This window comes from Mercenaria mercenaria, chromosome 13, assembly GCF_021730395.1.
Source record: "Mercenaria mercenaria strain notata chromosome 13, MADL_Memer_1, whole genome shotgun sequence".
NCBI lineage: Eukaryota > Metazoa > Mollusca > Bivalvia > Venerida > Veneridae > Mercenaria > Mercenaria mercenaria.
The window spans coordinates 62,415,898-62,433,955 of NC_069373.1; the positions used below are offsets into that span (position 1 = coordinate 62,415,898).

Consider the following 18,058-nt stretch of genomic DNA (forward strand, 5'->3'; position numbering starts at 1 on the left):
ATTCTATAACATTTATTCGTCAGGATCTCTAATTTGCATTACGAATTAATGAAAGTTGCACATTTCAAAATTTCAACTTTCTGAATTTCATTAATCTATTTCTGCCAGACTGGACAGCTTTTACATTTCATCATTTAAATATTATTAACATTACTTCTTATATCTATATTTGTTATATTTTGTCTATTCGAAGATACCTCAATGAAGAATAAACGAGCGGCCAGTAATTTAAAGTTCTCTTCCAATCTTTGTGAACAGACTGTGCACCTCATAGAGTTTCTGAAAGGTGTTTATGGCAATCCTGAACTACAGCGACCGTCGGTTTTGAAACGAGCTATATATAGGTATGAGAAATACTGGCTTCCATTGGCTGCTGAGCATCCAAACAAATGTCTGGCCCCGCCTCTTGATATTGAATGGGCTTGGCATTGCCATATGCTATGTCCAAACACCTACGAGAAAGATTGTAATGCGATTGTTGGTACCACTGTCAATCATACAATGTCGGGAGCGACCAAATTCTATGAAAAACAGCCGCAGTCGCAAAAGTATTGGTTGGCAATGTTTGGAAACGAGCTGGAGCCTTTTACAGTAGACTACAAAGCTCCGTATGACTTGGTAACTATTGAAGCATATCATTCTAAGATAACGTATGATATTTTAGCTGCCGCAAAAAGGCAAATGGATCTTTATTACCACGTGTCTTTACCTCATTATCGAGACAGAAAATATCTACAGAAATGCCTTTTCAGGTATAAGCAATTTCTGTACTTGAAGAAGAGACTGCCAAATGAATTTCTGGAACCAAGTTACGATATAGATTTGATATGGCACTCACACCAGCTAAATCCACGTTTATACAAGGAAGATATTCTGAGATTCGTAGGCTATTTTTTGAATCATGGCTTATCAGTCGATCATCGCACTGAAGAAGATAAATTGACCGCTGATAAACTGTCACGTGAAACCTGGAAATATTTTTACAATGAAACAATGCCCATATTTGGGGCGATGTATCGTGTCAACCGACCTGCAATATTTCTCTATAAAATTAGTCCGCAGGAGGAATACAGATCCTGTACAAAGAGCATCAAAATGACGTTTGAAAAGATAACACTCTCAGTTCCGCTAACTAACAAAAACATTATTCTATCCGTATCGAGTTCCGCAGATGAGAGAACTTTTGGTAACTGGTTTTCTGTGAAAAGTCGTGGAGAACAACGCCTTAGTACTGATACAGTTACTTGGACAAGTGTAAGTCAGCTTGAAATGGACACTAAGAATGCAAGATGTCTATATACAGTGTTACAAGAGCAAGATGGTTCTAAAACAATCATTGGCTCAAACATTATGAACATCTTACCCCTGATAGAGTATACAGCAAATACAGGATCCGAGAGACGAGTCCGAGTCAATATTCCAATAGGGACCGATATTCGTTTAGATTTTTATATGCGTCTTGAAGCTCCAATAGTCGGAAGAACATTGCTGGCTCTTAAACAGGGTAACTATGAAACAACAGTTACACCAACCAATTTTCAACAATTTTTTGGCTCAGCTGAGTTAAAAAGACTTTCTCAAGCCATCGACAACCGTTGCGATGTCGCCACACATAGGTAAGCGTAGTATTTATGTGGAACAGTTAATCTCCGTGACGATTTGAATAAAGACAGTGTGTCTGATATCATTCGTCCTCCACCTCAATCTGATCACCTCGGCCTTTATGCTACGCAATGATAATATTAACCGGAGAATACGGAAATGCCCGATGTTGCACGATTGCCTCCACCTCTGATGTGTGTTGGCAAGTTGGCAGAAACTTGCTGAGAAATTGTTTGTACTGGTACAGAATCAAAGAACCCTGGCTAGGTTAACTGCCAGCCGTTATATAACTAAATACTATTGAAAAACGGCGTTAAACCAAAAAACAAACAAAAACCTTTCTGTTATGTTTCATTGAACACATGCTTTCAAGTTTTAGCTACTTCAAAATGCTTTTTATATGTTAAAGGGGAAATCATGTGTGTACGTACTTTGCTAATATGTGTACTTTTAATTTTATATCGGTATCATTTGCAGACTGAAGGACACCCTTGGGAATGTAGACTTCAGTGTCAGAACTATGCACTGTCAACTTTTGATGATGTCAGTAATCCAAGTGTACTACCGTGACAAGATGTCAGTCATCGGACACCTGGTTTCCTCTGACCATCTTCCACTTCCTACACAAGTGATTAATCATTCTGATTGCCTTGTCTATATAAATTCATACGAATATCACACTAGCTTATCTTTATTCAGACATTTTTCTAGTCATAGAAACTGTAACTTCATTCTAGCATGGCACGTGTTTATCCCAGATCAAACCTTACTCTTTACGGTGTGCAACCAAAGTGAATGGTTAATGCAAAATCTGTCATTCAAGATTTATATCCAGGTTGCACAAGAAATTTAATGTTTGAAAGTGACGTCTCCACAGTCTCTCATTAAATGTAGTTCTTTTGGTAATTAAATGCAATGGGAATAAAAATATATTTCATAAACGCGGTTTACTTACTCATTCCATTTGAACATGTTTCTTTAGTTCTTGAAAATAATTGTTACAGACTGACAAAGAGAATATTTGTTTCGTTTTTATCATAGGTACATCAAGATGAAATCACACTGAATCCAATGCAAGGGGAGAGAGCAATTATTATAAAGAACAATGGCGGTGACTGGGGTATTGTAACAGGCAGATGGAAGGGGTTTAAACCAGAAATAACAAGAGATATACGTATGTCTTCATTTATAATTCACTTTAAGGTGTACAGCATAAATTTTCTTCATTGTAAACCAAAGTGCAGCTTGAATAGCAAACATGTAGAACACTGTCTTGTCCATTACTTTTAAACACTGTACGGTATTAATTAGCTGAAGTATTTGTTTACTTACCAAAGGGACATACCTTAAGTGTTATTCTATTAATCATGACCATTGTTGACCTCGTCCATTCACATTTTGTGTAAGTTTGGTCCAGATGGTACTGTTAAATTTTGTAAAAGAAGTGCTTATGTAGCCTACCATTTTAAGTAATTTTGGCGGACATTCGTGCTAGACTTAACGCAGACAATATTTTCTCAGCGAAACTTAGCATACCCTTCCAAAATAGCTAAATGTTATATGATATCAGAGATAGTCAAAGGTTAAGAAACTGTTGCTAGAGTATTTCTCACTATATAATCAAAGAAGAAACATTTGGTGCACCCGGCATTTAGAATGGGAATGACATGAAAATCGTTAAGCGCATTCTATACTTTTTCTTTGTATTCCGTTTTCGATTTGTTTCCCAGTAAACACCTGACGTCGTACCGACGTTGGTTAGACGTTGGATTTTGGTCGCGACGTCGGCGACCTGAATCCAATGTCTAACCAACGTCATAACCACGACATCTAATAGACGTCAGACTTAGACGTCTAGGAGACGTTGGAATTAGGTTGGTTAGAAGGTCTGTTTAAATGTTTTCATTTATGAAATTAACTGGTGTAATTTTGCTAGTATAGTTTAAAGATAGTTATGCCTGAACATGCGCTTATAAATAATAGGTCATTCGCACATCAAACATTATCATTAATTATGTTACAAAATCGCATGAGATTGTCTTTTTTCGGAAACGGATTTCTTTTTTACCAATTTAAAACTGTTCAGGAAAAAATTGCATTCTATACACATGTATAAACTATTCTAAATGCACCTAAGGATCTTCTTCTACACATGTTGTTTATTAGTCATGCCTTTGCGAGATAAGCCTTCATCGGTTTACACAAGTCTTCCGGTAATTTGATATTTTGTGGGATAAGATAGAGCAAGTTTATAAATACTTTACACAAAGGGATCCGCAACGTGAGTAGCAGATTTTTGAAAATTGTACTTAGTTTAATAGTTATTCTTTTTAGTGTGATGCATTATGTTTATTACTTTAAAAATCAATTGCGTTTAACATAAAACTTCATTACATTTTATCAGGTTATAGAGATTTCTTATTGAATTTAAAATAAAACAATGTTTGTTTTGTACGTAGCAATTATGTTCTTTAGTAATAGCTCTAGCATACTTGTATAAGTTTTCAAATTTTATGAAATGATGAAACTGTCAAATTTTATACATTTCAGATGGGAATTTTAGCGGAGTTGAAGAATCATGCAGACATGACTAAACTTGAAAGTTTCAATTACTGGATTACCTTTTTTGAATTTATGATATTAGACTTATGTCGTTATCATGTGAAATAAAGATGATAAAATACATGTGTTGATTACTTGTTTGATTGCAAATTTTGTTGAAAATTTGGTCAGATTTTGGTTGGAAAGTGGTTAGAGTTTGGTTGGAAAATGGTCGGATTGCGACGTCTAGCCAACGTCGGGATCCGACGTCTAAACGGTTTGCAAATCCAACCAAAATCCAACGTTAATCCGACGTCGGGGTCCGACGTCTATACGACGTCTAACCGACGTCAAATGCCTACTGGGTTGCAGCTGTTCATTTCAGACAAAGAGCCTTCTAAATATATTAAAATATTTATTTAGCCACAAAAGCATTGGTAAGCCCTCGTATTTATATCTAGAGAACAAAAATAATATTTTCAATGCTCGGTTTATATTGTAGATGGAGCAAGTAAGGCTGGAAGTCCTGGGACAATGTTTCTGAAGTTCTTCAAATTTTCTACTGGCAAAACTTCTACGGTTGAGTTAGGCTACCACAGAAAAGACTATGTATGTAGTTTAGAATCTGCTCAAATTGATTTGATGAAGGGTGTGCTAATAATCGACTCTTCTGTTCACGAAGTTGCAGAAAACATTGCTCTTGCCTTTTCTGTATCTCTTCTACATGTTCTGTGCGTTCCAAGACCAAAAGGATCGAAGGAAGGTCAACAGGTGAAATCGGCAGTAAAAGTGCCGAAATCCAGACAAATTACATCTGTTCCATCGACTGATATGAAATTTATCACAGCTGCAGGACTGTTCCATAAAACGCCGTCAAACAACTATATGCAAGGCTATAAACGAGGTCATATCTGTAGAATGACTGCAGGGGGGTGCTTGATGGAACTCGTATGAAATATGTAGGATCTTAGTGATGCAATACGAAATGGAATTTTTTTCAAACATCAGAGAAACTTTTGGCGATATAAAAAGTTTGTATTGAATAGTTGTAATCTTACATTTTGTTAAATTTTCTAATTGAGTCACTGTGCTATTATCAGCTTGAAATGCCATGCTAGATACACAAATAATGTATGCATTACCAATGTATTTTCATTGTTTAACAATTCTGTTGGATTTAAGAGCAAACAAGTTTGATATATTTCGTCCTAATCTACTAGTTAGATGGCAAAGACTTTTGCATTAAGAAGATATTTATTATTTACGTGTACAGTCAAACCTGTGAACAAAGACCACTCTTTGGAACAAGCAAAAGTGGTCTTTGTTCACAGGTGGTCTTTATTCGGGGGGAAGGGTCACTTCTCAGTTAGCCATTATCATGCTGATAAAAAACATTTTTACAGCTTCATGCTTTCTTTATGTTCTATGTATTAATTCGGCTGGTGCAAACTTGCAAATTTTCAATCAAGCAGTAATTATTATGTTAGCTATAATGCGAAAGTTGTGAAATTTCGGCGGATTTCAAATATTTTCATGCAGGAACGGTCCAACTTGGTCGTTATTAGGGGGCAAATATGGCCCTTGAGAATGAATTCGGCCGGTCGCTGGTTGCAGTCACCAGGTGGTCGCTATTCACAGCCTTTTTATGAGCATTTTTCTACAGGGGGACCAGAGACCGGTCGTTGTCGACAGATGGTCGCTATTCACGGGTGGTCGCTAGCACAAGTTTGACTGTATATCAAATGCTTTCTTAGAAAACAAGAGCTGTCTGTAAGACAGCCAAGCTCGACTATTCGAAATATTGTCCCAGAAGCAGGAAAATATTACCAAAAAAGGTTATATATCAAAAGAGTTTTAAGTTCATAAGGGGGAATAATTTGACCAAAATGCATATCAGTTATGGGACTTGCTGATATTAACTAGTTTTATAACCCCAAAGGCACATGTGAAGTTTCAATGCAATATCTGCATTAGTTTTGGAGATAGTAACTTGCATGTAAAACTTTAACCAAAATTTTCTATGTCCAAAAGGGGGCATAATTTGGCCAAAATGAAGGTCAGAGTTATGGGACTTGCTGCTATCAACTAGTTTTATAACCCAGAAGACACATGTGAAGTTTTAAATCAATATCTGCATTAGTTTTAGAGATAGTAACTTGCATGTAAAACTTTAACCAAAATTTTCTAAGTCTAAAAGGGGGCATAATTTGCTCAAAATACATGTCAGAGTTATTGGTCTTGACCAGTGAGGTTGGTATTGATCTAGAAAAGAAAAAAAATAAGATTCGAATCTATATGCCTTTTAGAAATAGCTGTATGTACTTGCACGCAAAACTTTAACCAGAATTTTCTATGTCCAAAAGGGGGCATAATTTGGCCAAAATGAAGGTCAGAGTTATGGGACTTGCTGCTATCAACTAGTTTTATAACCCAGAAGACACATGTGAAGTTTTAAATCAATATCTGCATTAGTTTTAGAGATAGTAACTTGCATGTAAAACTTTAACCAAAATTTTCTAAGTCTAAAAGGGGGCATAATTTGCTCAAAATACATGTCAGAGTTATTGGTCTTGACCCAGTGAGGTTGGTAATTGATCTAGAAAAAGAAAAAATAAGATTCGAATCTATATGCCTTTTAGAAATAGCTGTATGTACTTGCACGCAAAACTTTAACCAGAATTTTCTATGTCCAAAAGGGGGCATAATTTGGCCAAAATGAAGGTCAGAGTTATGGGACTTGCTGCTATCAACTAGTTTTATAACCCAGAAGACACATGTGAAGTTTTAAATCAATATCTGCATTAGTTTTAGAGATAGTAACTTGCATGTAAAACTTTAACCAAAATTTTCTAAGTCTAAAAGGGGGCATAATTTGCTCAAAATACATGTCAGAGTTATTGGTCTTGACCCAGTGAGGTTGGTAATTGATCTAGAAAAAGAAAAAATAAGATTCAAATCTATATGCCTTTTAGAAATAGCTGTATGTACTTGCACGCAAAACTTTAATCAGAATTTTCTAAGTCCAAAAGGGGGCAAAAGGGGGCATAATTTGGCCAAAATGAAGGTCAGAGTTATGGGACTTGCTGCTATCAACTAGTTTTATAACCCCAAAGGCACATGTGAAGTTTCAATTCAATATCTGCATTAGTTTTGGAGATAGTAACTTGCATGTAACACTTTAACCAAAATTTTCTAAGTCCAAAAGGGGGCATAATTTGCTCAAAATACATGTCAGAGTTATGGGACTTGACCCAGAGAGGTTGGTAATTGACCTAGAAAAAGAAAAAATAAGTTTCAAAGCTATATGTCTTTAATTGATGGCTGTATGTACTTGCATGCAAACTTAACCAAGGTGTGATGCCGACGCCGACGCCGACACACCAGGGTGAGTAGAATAGCTAGACTATTCTTCGAATAGTCGAGCTAAATATATCTCTTTAGAATGCTGAAATCATAACTTTTAGTATTCAGTTCTAGAATGGTTTAAATGTTTTTAGGTTCGTCTTGCAAACCAAACTGGATCTCTTAATGCTTGTAGTTCTTGATATCATGACTTTTTTTTTTATATCTCTTTTACTTTTTGTTTCTTATAAATTTGTTAATACATAGTCGGTTCAGAAGCACCTGGAGTGCTTATATTGTATTGTTACTTGTCTTGCCGACTCAAAATAAAATTTATCTTATCTTATCTTATCATTAATTATGCATTTAGTCAAATCCTCTGAAGATTCAGGTAATGTAGTTCCTTCTTAACATAAATGAATTACAAGAAGTCTGTGACCAGTGGGCGTGCAGTGGTCTATATAAACAAAATATCCTTCTGGTCCAGTTTGAACATCTATGTAAAATATGTAGCCTCTAAGATTAGCATTTATATATTGTATCAAGTTTAATGTTATTGTCTATATGACAACAATGACCCCAGGTGGCCAAAGGGATGTGGCCTCGACTAACTCATGCGTCAATCTCTAAACCATGAACGATAGCTTTAAACAGTTCCATATTTTACTCTTTATCAAACTGAGCGATGTGGTAGTTAACAATAATTTTTCAAATTGAGTGATGTGGTGGTTAACAATAATTTTTCAAACTGAGTGATGTGGTGGTTAACAATAATTTTTCAACAATGTCCCAGTGCATGGATAAATGGAAGCAAAAAGTGATAAAATAAAACAATTGTTTTACATATTTATCGTTATCTGCTATCAATGAACATTGTATTGTAAATTAATTGACATAGTATCCTCACTCTGACTTTCAACAATGACCTCCTGACCTTCAACCTTTCCCACAACTTCCTGAGTGTCTGGATTTACACACAACACTTGGTACAAATGTTTAGATGTATCCTGAGAATTCATCATCAATTCCGTGCTACCTGTTGCAGATAGCAACAGAGAATGAAGTTTCTGAAAATCTTCCATACTCGTATTTTCATCGACCACAACCTGAATGGAAGTCTGTTCACCATCAATTGTCATATGTTCTGGAATTTCTAATGTCAAACTTTGTTCTACATCAGCAGTAGCAACATTATCACAAATTGTGTTCATAAGAGTAGCTGGTTCATTTTCATTATCTAGCAACTTATCTTCATTTTCTACCTTGTGTTTTTTCTTGTGTCTGTGTAACGACATTGTGTCAGAAAATGCGAGACCACATTCAGCACATGTGAATGGTTTAGCACCTGTATGTAGATTAACATGTTCTTTGAGGTAGGAGAGACGCGTAAATGCTTTGGAACAAATTTCACAGGAATAAGGTTTATCCCCAGTGTGTGTTAACAGGTGACGTTTCAACTCATCTGAAAGGCAGAGTAAAGAAACACATTTAAATTCATGTATGAATATTAATAAGTTTTCACAACTTTGGTGTGTTTTTTTCATTGAGTATGAAATACCTAAATGTCACTGATGCAGATATTTCTACATGCAAAATTACTGAAAACTTACTACAATTTAAAAATTAAATAAATTACTCAGCATTTTGTAAAATTGCTAGTTAATTTATGTGTAGTCTGTGAAAACACTGGCTGGTTTTACATGTTTGATTGATCTTAAAATCTTGATCTCAAGTACTAAGCCTACATTTAGGACTGTGAAATAATAAAAAATTATTTTGCCTAAAAATAATTACATTTATTTTTTCCCGAAATTAATAGCTATCTCGTTGCTAAGTGTGTTAGCTATAAACTATCGTCGTTGTCAAGTAATCCAGTTTTCTAGTTCCTTGTCTAAACATAACAGATGAATGATAAACGCCTATTCGTCAGGGAACCACTCGAGCGTTATATTAAATCGAGAGCACGTGCAATCTTCTCAGTTGAACTAAAGGTGTATTGGCTAGCACTTTAGATCGATGTTAAATTGAATAGCCATGCCACGTGGTCGATGCAGAGCCCACCAGAAAGGTAGAGGCGAGCCAGCCTGTCGAGATGATTATGAAGAGAAGGAAATGAAAGGCGAACTAGACGGCGAATTTGCCAGAAATCCCAGGCATCGGACAAAATGCCGGTAGGTTTGTTATTGATTTCGAACAAATTTTGAAGGAGTCGCAATTAATTCTGCAGTTTGGTAATGACAGTACTTACGTCAGTAAATAGTTATACACAGTTAATGTCTTCCCGTTAACATCTTTGCACTGATTATGAATTTATTGTGTATTGTATTAACTGTAAACTTAATACGGGGTGTGGCGACCCTATTTCTCATAATTTTACAGATTCGAACCAAAGCAATAATGTTGCTAGCTCAGTCAACTGTCGTAATAGTTTCTTGATTCCGACAGGCAGTGGTACTTTCAATACACGAGAATCACATGGTGCATTTCCGTTTTATTACTCGTAAGGTGCTTGCAAAGCAAGTAGTAACATCGATGACGTCACATTTCATAAGACAATGACACTGTTGTGCTCATTTACTTCCCACAATTAAAATTGCAAATTTTCGGAGTGTTTTACGTTAACGTCCCCTTTATGGAACCGTCGAATAGTTTAGTATTGCAAGGGTATAGTATACGGATTAAGATCGGATGGGTTATGGAAACCAGAAAGATTGTAAGGAAAAATATTTATACAAGGACGCAACTGTAAGATATTAAAGTAGGTTTTCTCAAGCACTATTAATTACGACCCTCACTTTGCGATAAGTTTAACATGACCAGGACAATCTGTCGGCATGCAAACGCAGGCATCAGCACCTGTTAACGTTGGATCAGGTTAGGTCATTTAACTCTTTCGATATCATAAACAAATATCACTAACAAATTCACTGGTTCAATATTAGACTTAGATGTACTTACATTTTCTTCCGACTGGTTTCGGTATTGATCTTCAAATGCACTGCACGGGAACACGTGCATCCATTGAATCGAAAATTTAAGATCCACAGTATTTAATCCAAAATAAATAAAGATGTTGAACTTGCTAGGTTGTATATATACAGGTATAATATGTATGTCAGGTGGATAATTTAGGCCCTTTCTTTGATAAATGTGTTTTCGCAACAGTATCTGAAGACTTATTTATTCAATCTCTTTTCAGCATAGTTTGTTACGTATAGAGGAATAATTTTCTTATGCTGGGAAACAAAATATGATTGAAATTTAACTAAACACACCGACGTACATATAAATCGCTACATTAATTCATGCAATACACTTTGTCTTCGCTTAATATGTCACCGTCAATTTTGAACTAAATTCTTGTGAGCCTCATGTATTTTTCATGCAAATCATGTAGAGTTGACGGATTACAAAGAGTACCGTTACTTTGTAGTGCATCTTTGAAATAGAGTGAGGCATGTTGTTGATAAATTTTATGTAACTCGTCCACTGTTATTTTAGGCTAAATGCTCGCAAACGTTTTACAAAAAAAAAAAAAAAAAAAAAAAAAAATCAAAAAAAAAAAAAATCGAGTGGACTATCATGAAAATAAGATTCGAACGTTTTTTAAACAGTATTAGTTGGGCAGTTTGTTCTTTGTTTGGTGTTCAGGATTGTTAATTGTTTCACTACTACGTTTGTTAATTTTGTGAGGAAATTCTGTTTTGTTGAAGCTCAACTTTCCGTACATTAAATTTGAAACGATTGTTACGTTTCCCGAAACACATTGTTACTTGAATTTTTCGAAGAAACGGGGTCAGAATCGTGGTGTTTGTCAATTTAGAGGCTGAAAAACAATAGATATTTTGTTATTTTCCATACAGAACCGGATTCTGTTATATTATTATATAGATTAAATCGTTACCAGAGTCAAATAAGATATCACGGAAACATTGTTAATTCAAGTTGCGGCCTCAATTTTTTTTACACCATTCTAAACTTTTAAAACTAAAGAGAAATCAAATTGAATTTATACATGTATATGTGGCTAGCTTTCCTATGATATATTGGTTGTCATTAATTCTTGATAGTATTTAGTTAGAGCTGTTCGTATTTATTTCTAAGGGCACTGGTGTCAGTTAACATGACATTTTAAAATGGCGTGACATTGCAAATAACAAAAGAGAGAACTGTTTTGCAGTTGGTTTCCCATTATATAGTGTCACGTTTTTGTTTGGTGTTACAAACTAACTAATATAAGATTAGGTCATCATAGTTGTAAATATGTAGCGTTAAGATATACTGCCAATATTTAGCCGAATCCAAATCACAGATCATATAAATGGTTCTTAAAATTGTGGAAGTCATCATACTGTATTAAAACACTCTTGACTATTCATAATCGAGGATGATTTTATCATTGGAGTATGTATGTATAGTGAGCAAAAACTTCAGAGCTGGTTATCATGGGATTTGGTTGAAATCTGTAACAAACTACCAGTCGTTTGTTACGTTATGTATGAATAAAAAATTTTTGGTTGTCTTAATTTTTCTCCTGTTCCAGTAAGTGAATTCTCTTCGAATAGCTCATGTAGCACTATATCATGTTAACGAAATTCTGTAGTTTTTTGACCTTAGCCCGGAACCGGGATTTCATAAATCAGTGTTGGTTTGTTATATAAATTATTAAAGTCGGATTTTTAATATCTAAGTAAAAAATTTCTTTGTCAAACCAAGCCGAAATTATTTACTGAAGACAGATAATGTTAACGTCATTATGTATTAGATTTAGATTTACAAATAAGGTTGACATTGTATTTTCGTGTAAGTTGAATATCTTGACATATTTCATGCTGTATAGTGCAATCTATTTATAGAACGATTACGTATTTATAAGTAGAAAGCGATAGCGAAACATTATTGGAAAAGTCGATTATTCAGGGTCTTCATGGTTTTCTTTTAATATACGATTCGACAGAAGTACAACATTGACAAATATATCGACCTAGTTCCGCAGTAGATCTATTCATCTATAAATACATTTATAATTGCACGACAATTTTTCGGGATGTGTGAGCCATCCGCTATCTTCGGTATTTTACCGCAGTATTATTATAAATTAATAGTCCAGACATGCCTTGATGTATAAATCTCACACGGTAACTTAAACGATAAAATGTTTGATAATTATGACTTTCTTCATTAAAACGTTTCAATACAGAAAACATTTTGTATAAAACATTTCAGTATGCACTTAACTTCTTTCATTGTCAATCTTCTTGAGTTCAACGATGCATGAGAACCATAACAAGCAAACGATAATACAATGTAGAAACATGCAGTCGTTTTAATTAGTATCAAGTTGATCTATACAATAATACTATGTATAAATTGGTACCGTAGGGTATTGGATTGTGTTGTCATACCCGACCCGATTGAGGCCTGGTAAACTCATTGAAAAGCTAACCAAAATGCAGTAACAACATAATGCTTGCAGATAAAAGGGATAATGCTTGCAGATAAAAGGGATAATGCTTGCGGATAAAAGGGATAATGGTCTTTCTAGATATTGATGTATAGCCTTGAAGGAGTACATATCAACATGGTTGAAATTGAATTTTAATTGGATTACATTAGGACATAAATCTTAAGATAAAACGTGTATCCAAACAAATATATTTTAGGTAAGCATTTAAGTTAGCTATTTCTTTCAAAGATAGAACTATAGATTATCATCATGATGATGAACAAATGATCCGAATCACTCAAGACGATCGATAATCCTTCTGTTCCTTGTTTCATACATTGGAAAAAAGTGATCACGTGATGTTGGTGGGATTTGCTCTACTTGTCTTTCAAATAGCCTATCCGATTATGTTATAGTTATATGGATGAACCAGTTTGGTTTTAAAGAACAAATATAATTGTTGAAAAGCTGAGATAGTATGTTTAAGAATTTAAGAAATCGTTGCACAGAATTTTTGGGGGATAAATTTTGGCAAATTTATTGTGGCCTGGAAAAATTCTGTCAACCGTGGGGGCGATCGGGCGTGCTTTGGGACGTTTTGATGGTACGGATGTTACGGTGTATATTAAAGGTATTGCTCTAGTGCCTTGGCAATATCTGACTAGCCTTGCTTAAATGTATCATAGCCTTGCTGATGTCATAGCCTTGCTCATCATATAGTATTTGCCTCGCTTAGAATTACAGTACGTTGCCTTGCTCCATTGGTCCGCTAAATGTTCCTCATTACTTTGCAGGTAACTTCGAGTTATGGGGAATATTTAATTTACTGTGGTGTACTGTAGCCTTGCTCATTATAGTATTTGCCTTGCTTAGAAGTACAGTACGTTGCCTTGCTCCATTGGTCCGCTAAATATTGTTGTGTACTGTAGCCTTGCTCGTTGCTTAGAACCACAGTACTTTGCCTTGCTCCGTTGGTCCGCTAAATATTCCTCATTGCTTTGCAGGTAACGTCGAGTTTTGGGGGATGTTTAATTTACTGTGGTGTACTGTGGTATCCCTTGCGTCCGTGTGGCGCTGCTTGTTGCTCTACAGGTAACGTGGAGCAATGACGTGGTGCTTTACGAGTACGTCTGGTTTCCTCCCGGTCGACTGGTTTTTCAAATAGCTTTCATTGGAGTGGCCATACTCTGCCAACATATTGATAATAACTTTTATATTGAAAGGAATATTTCATAGATTAAATTAGCACTGTTTACAGTATCTTACGCGCCGGTAATTGAATTATGTGACTGTATTCATATCTGAAATGTACAAATAAACATGTAAAAATGTGAATGTTACTTGTCTTCTGGTTATAATTTCGGGTAATAAAATAATTAAGAAATAATATATCTCATCCAGTGATTTGTCGATGAATAAATCATTGTTTGGAGTTCAGATGGGAAGGAATTATATCACGAGGACGCAGCCCGAGTGATATAATAATACGCATCTGAACGACAAACAATGATTTATTCAAGAGCAAATCACTGACTTAGATATATTATTTCGCTTCTAACACATTATCAAGGATTTTTAAGTACATCCTTGACGACTTTCATTAAATATCTGCCCGTTTTCAATCGGTTTCTTTTCCAGCGCGCCGCTATGCCGTTTGACGCCATGACGTAATAATTGTGACGTCAGAACAGTGATTTGTTGTATAATAATTCACTGTTTTCTGCCTTCTTTGTTTAATAGGAAAATGAATCAGATCGTGTTAGAATTCTATTTAGTAAGCATCAAATTTCATGGTTTCTACCAAAAGGGTATCATTTCATGGGGAAATGAAATTTTGTCAATAAAATTAAAATGACTTTTATCTGTTCATTGGGACTTAATTTTGTAGATTGATCCACAATTTCCATGAAAATATGTATCCCAATATTATTAATGATTTCAAAGTATTTGAGAAAGAATCTTGCAATAAAGCGGTCAAAATTAAGAAAATTAAAATTTCATCTGAAATCAGATTAATTTTTAGTTGGAAATGTGAATATTAAAATGTAGAAAAGTAATGTAATTCAAAAGACAATTTTTAGCAAACAGCTTGCAGGATTTCCTGCACGCAAATACATGTTTTGGAAGTTTAACTTCTCTACTTTTGGAGCATGCTCCAATTTCATAGAACTATTTCTGACAAAATATTAAACACATGTATAGAACAAGAAAATATCTTCAAACCAAATTCCAGCAAGTGGTTGTTGAGAAATACTCCAGACAAGAATTGTGGGATGGATGTATGGACAGACAAAGTGGCGACATACATACTTTCCCTTCAGGGAGCATAAAAATATACCAACTTACTTTTACACACAAAAGCCTTTTCACAAGAATCACACTGAAACTCTCTCAAACCTATATGCCTCTTTTTATGAGCTTTTAAGGATGACAGTCCTGAAATGTAAATTTTACAAATTTGAATCATAAAAGTTATTACAATAATAACAATAATAAAATAATAACAATATCTCTTATAATAATAATACACATAATAATAATAAGACGAAAAAAATATCTGTAAAACCATTGATGGATGCTAGCTGAAATATGATTATTGCATACCAAAAGAATACAAGTGGAATTCACTGACTGGGCACATTATAGTTTACTAATGTTGAATAATCAAAGGGAAATAACTCATTGACAAATCATTCCAACAGACCATGAAGATAATATGCATGGCTGCAATTCTAGAATTGATTTTTGCTATAAAATGGATAATGTGATTACAGTAAATTATCACTATGCTACTCCATGATTTAATCATCTGTAACACAAGCAATCTGTGGTTAAAATAAACTGCTGTCTAAGAATTTTATTACTGGACCTAAGGGCCAGGTAGTCACATATGTACATGTAAGTGGTAATGGTTTTAAAACTTAGCAAAACAATAACTGTAATTTACAGAAATTGACTGAATAGGAAATGTTAACTTGGTCATAAATGTTTCTTTTTCTGATAAGGTATTAATATAAATATATTGAGTCAGGGCTTAAACCTTGGGTAGGTAGGTAAAGTGCAAACACACTTAATCTTAATTCAGGCCTCTGTCAAACAGCAACCAATCATATGTGCATGGTTTCTATAAATTCTTAATCCAATCGGCAGCCTCGTTAAATTTCTAAAATTGTGAATTGACTGTTAATATTTTTTCTTATGAACAATCTAACTAAGATATTTACCACATTGCTCTTTTTAAGCGTAGTCATAAAAAACAATTTTTGTATGCTAATATCTGTCAGTTCAAAATTTAATATACATTTTTTTTGTATTTACAATAGTCAATAATGAAAACTTGAAACAGGATTTTGTCTGCTGACTCAAAGAGCAAGCAGTCGGGGTGGGTAATTTTGCCATTTGTTTAAAAGCGCTGCTCACCTCTAAAGCCCTGTCCACAGTGATCACAGAGATGAGGTCTGTTGTTGGAATGTGTGAGCATGTGTTCTAACATCACAGATCTTTGGGTGAAAGCTTTCTCACAAATACTGCAGCTGAAATATACACTGTCAATTAATCCATACCCTGCTAAATTTCTATAATGAACATGTCCGTCTTTCAATTTAGACAGTAACGATAACTGCTAAAAGGGGTGCTTATCAAAAAGATACTGACTGATTAGCGAACAGTGCAGACCATATATATATATGATCTACACTGGTCGCAAAGACAGGATCAATCGTGTCCAGCATGGTAAGGTTTAAAGCAAGAATTTACCAACCTTCAGAAATCTCGACTGAAAACCTGAACTGCATCTTGTAAATAACTGAGTAAAAGGGAACACAAATGACTTGGATCAGTTCCATTAAATATGTACCTGTCTATTACAGTATGGTTGTAAACTAAAGCATCAGTGCCACAATGCAAAAACAGTAAAAGCTAATTGAGACTACTGTCGTGTTCTGCATATTGTTTGATAAAGAAACCGCTTTCTGTTTATTTAAATAATCTTGGTAAATATAGTATAACAATAAATAAATCTCCTTTTAAATGTTTGGTTTGTTCTGGTCAGTTTAACACCATTATTGGGGCCTCCGTGGCCGAGTGGTTAGAGTCGTTGACTTCAAACCATTTGCCCCTCATCGATGTGGGTTCGAAACCTCATTTGGGGCGTAGAATTCTTCACATGAGGAAGCCATCCAGCTGGCTTACGGAAGGTCGGTGGTTCTACCCAGGTGCCCGCTCGTGATGAAATAGTGCACGGAGGGGCACCTGGGGTCTTCCTCCACCATTAAAGCTGGAAAGTCGCCATATGACCTAAAATTGTGTCGGTGCGACGTTAAACCCAACAAAATAAAATAAAATAACACCATTATTCTACAAAATTTCAGTTCTATATGGCAGTGAAAAGCTTACCACAGTACTTGCATTCTTACCAGTATTTACCTGTTTCCTCTGACTGATCAGTAATGAATGACCTTAAAGTCTTCAATCAACCATCATGCCTCTTCAGAGGTTCAAACCTAGAACTTCCTAAAGGACAGTCATGTGTTCTACCAAATGAGTTAACCTGGCAAGCTAATAACCTTTACCCTGCTAAATTTCTAAAATGGAATGGTCTATCTTTCAATTTAGGCAGTACCATTCATTATTTGGGGGGTATTCACAGAAAGTTTACTGACTGAATAGCAAACAGTGCCGACCATGATCTGCCTGCATGGACATGCAGGCTGATCTTGGTCTGCACTGGTCGCAAAGGCAAAAGCACTTGCCACCTGCATGCTAAAGGTTAAAAATTTGGAAATTTGTACCTGTATGGCTTTTCTCCTGTATGAATTCTTTCATGTATTTTCATCACTTTTTTCTCTTTGAAACGTTTATCACAATATTCACATTTCCACGGCTTACTGTCACTGTGTGTAGTCATCTCATGTGCTCTCATATTCCCCTTCGTTGTGAATGATTTATTACAAAATGAACATTGGAATGGACGAGATCCAGTGTGGGTTCTCATATGAACTAAAACAAAGAAATATCTACTTTAGTTTGTAAATATGGCTTTCCTTTGATTTAGTGCTTCATTCACAAGAAAGAACTCATCATTTTCTAAAAATCTGAAATGCTAATATCACTGTAGGTTTTTGAAAT

General features: G+C 35.0%; 2 protein-coding genes across 2 annotated transcripts in view; one reads left to right on the forward strand and one right to left on the reverse strand.

Annotated features, from left to right (window-relative positions):
* The first annotated feature begins 201 nt into the window (after positions 1-201).
* LOC123528744 (uncharacterized) lies at positions 202-5,097 on the forward strand. The gene is made up of 4 exons (XM_045308708.2): positions 202-1,616; positions 2,080-2,230; positions 2,644-2,776; positions 4,646-5,097. Exons 1-4 carry the CDS (start codon positions 202-204, stop codon positions 5,095-5,097), a joined length of 2,151 nt encoding a protein of 716 aa, XP_045164643.2.
* Positions 5,098-8,317: 3,220 nt separating this feature from the next.
* Positions 8,318-18,058, reverse strand: part of LOC123528735 (zinc finger protein 235-like) — a 30,712-nt gene continuing 20,971 nt past the window's right edge. The window contains exons 7-10 of the mRNA XM_053522033.1: positions 17,722-17,929; positions 16,352-16,464; positions 15,278-15,367; positions 8,318-8,947 (exon numbers count right to left, since the gene is read on the reverse strand). Coding sequence (XP_053378008.1) covers positions 8,349-8,947; positions 15,278-15,367; positions 16,352-16,464; positions 17,722-17,929 — 1,010 coding nt within the window. The 3' untranslated portion in view covers positions 8,318-8,348. The remainder of the gene's footprint in view (positions 8,948-15,277; positions 15,368-16,351; positions 16,465-17,721; positions 17,930-18,058) is intronic.